Source organism: Culex quinquefasciatus, chromosome 1, assembly GCF_015732765.1.
Source record: "Culex quinquefasciatus strain JHB chromosome 1, VPISU_Cqui_1.0_pri_paternal, whole genome shotgun sequence".
NCBI classification, from domain to species: Eukaryota; Metazoa; Arthropoda; class Insecta; order Diptera; family Culicidae; genus Culex; species Culex quinquefasciatus.
The window spans coordinates 118,626,986-118,632,990 of record NC_051861.1 but is presented as its reverse complement, the minus strand read 5'-3'; the positions used below and the strand labels follow the sequence as shown (position 1 = coordinate 118,632,990).

Genomic DNA, 6,005 nt, shown 5'->3' with positions numbered 1-6,005 from the left:
AGTTTTAATAATAAAGATTTTATTTCGAAAATCGGAATCACAACCAGCAACAAGAACAGTCGGGTTCAAGATCTACCCGTCGGCGTGCCTTACGAGCAATGATGCTAAAGGAAGTTTTCTCGGCCCATTTAACTTTATCTTTGAGGTGAAAGCTCATAGGTTTGAATTTTGAATTTTATTATTTACTTGCAGGCATTGGCACCAAAACCCTTTCCAGAGAAAGGTTCCGGGCTTCAGTTAGGTAAAGGAGCTATTGCACTACGGAAAACAAACAAACAAACTCGCACCTTTTGACAGTTTGCCTGCTTTGTTTGTACAAACGTCAGCCTGCATACATGCATTGCCTTGTTTTGGCAAACTGTCAAACACGAAAAAGTGCGAGTTTGTTTGTTTGTTTGCGGTAGTTTAATAGCTCCTTAAGTGCTGAACTCGGAAGGAACGCGGTCAAGAAAAGTTGAGCATTCTTTTCGTGACCATCCCAAAAAAAGTTGACAGCTCTGTTTTTGAGATTTTTGGGGGGAAAATAAAAAGATTAAAAAATTCAAAAATTCTAAATGTACAAATTTTTAAAATCAATTTAAAAAATTAGGAGCTCAAAGATTTTGAAATCGTTTTGTTTTCAAATCCCTTCATCCTACTTTTTATTTATTTATAAGATTTTTTAAATTTTTAAAAATATTTTTTTAATTTTTCAGGCTTAGAGCTTGATTTTTTTAATTTCGAAATTCTAAATTTTTACATTTTTAATTTTTAAAATTGAAAAATTTGTCAATTCTTAAATTTTTGTTTTTAAATTAAATCTTTTTTGCATTTCTCAAATTTTAGTATTTTTAGTTTCATGATTTTTGAATGTTGAATTTTTATTTTTTTCAAATTACAGATTTAAAAAATTTGGAATTTTTAATGTTAAACGATGCACATCAACCAGAGCTTTGTAAGCGGATGATTCTGGGTTCGATTCCCATCTGCTGCAACCTTGCATCGGATGAGGAAGTAAAATGTTGGTCCCGGCCTTGGTTGTTAGGCCGTTAAGTCATTCCAGGTGTAGGAGTCTTCTCCATGCCATAAGTACAAACAACACACCAAACCAAGCCTACTCCGGTGGAATCGCTGGCGGCGGTTGGACTCGCAATCCAAAGGTCGTCAGTTCAAACACTGGGGTGGAAGGTTCCTTGGAGTAGAAAGAGGTTTGGGTACTCTCCCCATTCAAGCCTTCGGACTCCTAGGTTCGAGCAGAAACTTGCAATTTTTTGATCAACCAGAGCTTTTGCACCCAGATTTTTGTTACAGACATTCTAGTATCTTCAAAACAACATGTACTATCGAAATATTTTTTTGTTAATCCCCTAAAGTACTGTCCACAAAGTAATTTACAACAAAGTTTGATTAATTTTACAATCCCGTTATTGCAGGATTGGGTCCGTAAGTTTGACAATTTTGGAATAACAATACAACAACTTCCTTCGTTGCTGTGCACCCTTAAATATTAAAATCGTTCAATGCTTAAATTTAATTTTTTAATCTAAGTTTCTGAATATTTGTATTTTTGATTTTCTAAATTTTCAATTTCTAATTCTAAACTTTTTGAGATTTCTGATTTTTTTTTTTGTTGTAAGATTATATGATTATTGGGTATAGGGCAAACTCACACGAAATCGGAAAAGTTGCCCCGACCCCTATTCGATTTTCGTGAAATATTTTTTTAGAAAAAAATGTCCGATGCACGAGTCGTACAAAAGGGTCATTCTTATGCAAAATTGGCTGAACCTTAAAAAAAAAACTTTTAAAAGCACACGATTGAGTATTAGAAAATAAATATTCGAAAAAACTGGTCAAAATCTTCAAATTCTGATAACTCGTAAAAAATACATACAAACCCCATATGTTTATATATTAAAATTTTGTTATTTGTCTGCTCTATAACTTTGTAGAACTCTGTTACAACTAAAAAAAAACCCTGCAAAGTTATAAAAAAAAACGAAATTTTAAAATGACATTTTTTGTTTTATCTGAAAAAGACCCTTCTGGGTTATTTCAGATCCGAAAAGTACATATAATTTCCCATAAAATGACATGTCTCTCGATTTTTTTTCAGTTGAGTAACGGGAAATGGCAGTGATTAAAAAAATATTTTTAACTTTTTTTATTAATATTTTTTTAGGAATTTTGAGTACGCCATCAAATTGAGTCAAAATCAAATCGTCCAATTTTACCCAAAAGTCCTTTTGACAATTTTTTTTATCTCTTCACAGTTTCGAGCTACAAATCACTGAAAACCGTGTTTTAGTAAAATTCCAGAAAAATGAAAGGAATCGTACCGCCCCACCGTCACGAGATAACGAAAAATGGAACTCAGATTTGAGATCAGCCACCAAAATTACCTCTTAAAGCAAAGTTTCACAAAAATCGAAGAGGGGTCGGGGCAATTGCTATGTGAGTTGGCGCCTATTGTTATGTGTTATTCTCTTGTTGTCTTATTTTTGATTGTCAAGCTTAAGTATGACTCCTAAACAACTCTAAAGATATTAAGAATTTTTAAATCCAAGATGGCGATCAAAATGGCGGTAAAATATTGAGATTCGTTTGTAATGTTCAATCGCATCCAAAGAAGCAAATCCAAATTATTTGATGTTGTACTAAAACATATTGGAAACAAGCACCGCGCGAAGGAACGTAAAAAACGCCACTTATTTGGAGTTTTGCGTTACTTTTGAGCTCCGTACTAGGCTTTAAATAGTAGTTTATGCAACAAGTTGCAAAGAAAGGATTTTTCAGCACGAATTGTACATTTATCTAACGAGGTTCACCGAGTTGGATAAATACGATGAGTGCTGAAAAAATCAAGTTTTGCAACGAGTTTCATACAACTTTTTTTGCAATTCCGAAAAACACCCATTGAGTGAAATTTTAAGTCAAATTTTCATGTATTTTGTCAATAAATCGTTTAGGCTGGTACAAATATTTTTAAAAGTTTTTGTCACCCCCCCTTCAAAATTGGCCCGAAAAATCAGGGGGCAAAAAAAATATTTTTACAATAAACTTCAAAATTTCAATGAAAATTCAAGTGCAACCAGCTGAAATCAAATTAAAATACATTCTCCTGCTTTTAAAATCATTTTTAGCAATTTTGGGTTTATTCAAAAATCTTAAGATTTTTTGAAAATTTTCGATGCAAAATCTTTTTTTCAATACAATTTTTGTTTTTGTCAGTTCTTAGATTTTTTGAAAACTAATGATTGCAAAACAACTGAACTAGTTGAAAAGTGTAACTTTTCGAAACAAGGGCTGAAAAGTTCAACTTTTCAGCACCCATTTCAGTGCTGAAAAGTAGAACTTTTCAGCATTTACTTTGAAAAGTGTTGCTATTCGATTCTGTTATTTTTGGTACAGAAAAGTAGGCTATTTCGTCGTTCAAGAATGACAGGAAAAGTAAGTAGTTTCACGACGGAATTGCAAAAAGTTATTTTGAAGTTCTAAAGGAGAGATTGCTGAAAAGAACTATGAAAATATAGCTACAAGCAAAGGCCCTGACTTTTAGCTCACAGAACAGAAATCACTCACTCATTACCGCCACCATTCGTGAGCGAACAGTTAGTTGCCAGCCGGCTTACCGCTTAGTCCAAATACTTCGTGAGTAAACGAATATGCTCAGAGAGGAGAGAATCTTACAAAATACCAGCGCGGCGCTATTTTGGCCTGCACTACCGCAGAACCCAAAATTTGCAAAATATGTTTGATAACATTGATTTTAACCGGTCTCTTTGAGCCATTTGCTGTGCTCCCGATTGGAGTGAGAGGGAGAGCAAAAGAGAGAGTTTTTAGTAGCGATTGGTGTGGAAGTGACAAACGCTAGGACATATGTACATCAGAGCAGTTTCGCGTCGCGAGTGAATGAGTCTTTCTGGAGCAATCAGGACCACAATTTTTTTTAATTTCATTCGTGGGTTTGTTTCAAATTAACAAACGTGCCAACTTTTGAGCTCTTGTGCCATCATTATTTATTACTTTACTTTGCATTCAAAAAATTATCTGGCCTATTTTTTTGTGTGTGAAATTTATAATTTTAATAAATTGAATCTTTTTAGCACGTAGCTATTTTTTAATGTTGAAGGAACACAAAAGTTTAGAAAATCCTTCATTCAATTTGTAGTATCTGGCGTTGTAAACTAAACTGGCATAATACAACAAATCTTAAGATTTAGGGAAAAATATCTTATTTAATTCTAAGACTTACCCCTTGAGTGTAAGCGGAAGGTGATGGGTTCGATTCCTGTCTGGCTCGGCAAAATCAGAACCCCTTCAAAGCGTAAAATGCTCACTGGGAGTCCTGACCGGTAGGGGACGTGCTATTCAAGTATCTAAAGTTCTTCGTCATGATGGTTAACCTTGTAGCATTAACACCGCACCTTTTTTATAACTCAACAGCTCTAAACAAGAATCATCTCTGGGATGTCATCCATTCTCGCAAGAAATTAGAAGACTCCAAAATTCGATTACAGCTACTGATTTTAATGTGAGTTTGGTTTTATAAAGTAATAACGTATAACATAGTTGTTGGTGTGAATCATAAGTGAACAATACCTTGCTGGTGATCACACCTTACGAATCAACGCACAGGAAGTGGTCCGAGTCCACGCTGGTGTACACGATGCCCTCCTGGGTCATGTAATCGGTGATGCTCCTGTTGAAAAGAAATAATCAAATGTTTAGCAATCGCAACCAACTCCAAACCATTCAACCCCGACTACTCACTGCATCTCCGACGGGCTGATGTGCGGGAACTTGGACTGCAGCTCCTTCCGGCTGATGCCAATGTCCGACATGTGACTCTTGATGGCCTTGTAAACGACCAGCTGCTTCCCGGACAGCCCCATCGAGTTCGCTTCGTTGTCCATGAAGCCACCCCCGCTGGCGCTTCCCTCTCCGGAACCACCCTCCCGAGCCCCTCCCGCAATTCCGGCACTCTTGGCGTACGCTTCGCCCTTGTACCGGGCGTTCAACACCTCCAGCAGGTGCGTCGTCACCTCGTTCGGCGAATCGACCTGCGCAATCTTAAAGATCATGACCGCCTTCGAGCCGCCCTGGGAGCGCACGGAACCAACAATCCGCACGTACGTGTTAATCAAGACCCCCGGGATGTTCATGTTGTCCCCTTCCTCCAGCCAGAGGTGCGCATCGACCTGGCCGGTGTGGTCCTCCACCCGGTACGTGACCTTCGTCGAGGAGTGATCAATGTGCCGCACGATGCCCACGAACGTGACCATGGCGTACTGGAAGCCAAACAGCTGGATGCCGGCCTCGGGCGATTCCAGGATGTGGCGCACCATCAGCGGCAGAACGCCCTCCGCTTTGTTCTCGTCCTTGGCGCCACCGGCCGTGGACGCGTTGAAGCCGCCGCCACCGACTGCGGCAAGAGGACCGAATGAGAAACATCTCGAATTAAAGAATAAATCAAAAATACTTACAGCTATCGTTCATAGTTGTGATTTGAGAAAACCAGACAGAATCGACACAACAAATCTGAACCCTGGTCGCGGATTTGAACAGGAATTTTCCGGTAAATTCGGAATCTGTTCGCTGAACTGACTGACACAAAAGAAGACTCTTCAGAGCTGTTTTGTAAACGCGCCAAAACTGACGGCTTCACGACGATCCACAAACGTGATCCACACGAAAGAAGCGAGCGGATTACACGTTGACGGAGAAATGGTCAGGAGTTAACATCTCGAGTATACACCCTAACCAAAAATCATGATTTTTTGAGTTCAACAGCCCACTTTTCATACGAATTTTTCAGTTCAACCCATATAACCATTTCATTTCATTGGTCCTAGTACCTGAACTCGAAAAATCGTATGAAAAAGTGGGATTTTGAACTCAGAAAATGATGATTTTTTAGTAAGGGTGTATTGTTAAAAAAACAATTCGACGGTAACATTTCAAAAGGCATCATGTACATTTTGACACTTTCTGGGTTATTGCATATTCTGAAAGTACTCCTAATA

At 37.9% G+C, this 6,005-nt stretch overlaps 1 protein-coding gene across 1 annotated transcript; it reads right to left on the bottom strand.

The window, feature by feature from the left end:
* Nucleotides 1–4,492: 4,492 nt before the first annotated feature.
* Nucleotides 4,493–5,616, bottom strand: LOC6038452 (replication protein A 32 kDa subunit). Its single transcript, XM_001848197.2, has 3 exons — nucleotides 5,466–5,616; nucleotides 4,753–5,404; nucleotides 4,493–4,681 (listed from the first exon to the last, which is right to left on the bottom strand). Exons 1-3 carry the CDS (start codon nucleotides 5,476–5,478, stop codon nucleotides 4,600–4,602), a joined length of 747 nt encoding a protein of 248 aa, XP_001848249.2. The 5' UTR covers nucleotides 5,479–5,616; the 3' UTR covers nucleotides 4,493–4,599.
* Nucleotides 5,617–6,005: the final 389 nt, after the last annotated feature.

Excerpts from the sequence above, each read along its gene's own strand:
- LOC6038452 (XM_001848197.2), bottom strand. Across the intron at positions 4,682-4,752 it reads ATCAGCCCGTCGGAGATGCA|GAGCATCACCGATTACATGA; the intron begins GTGAGTAGTCGG and ends TCTTTTCAACAG.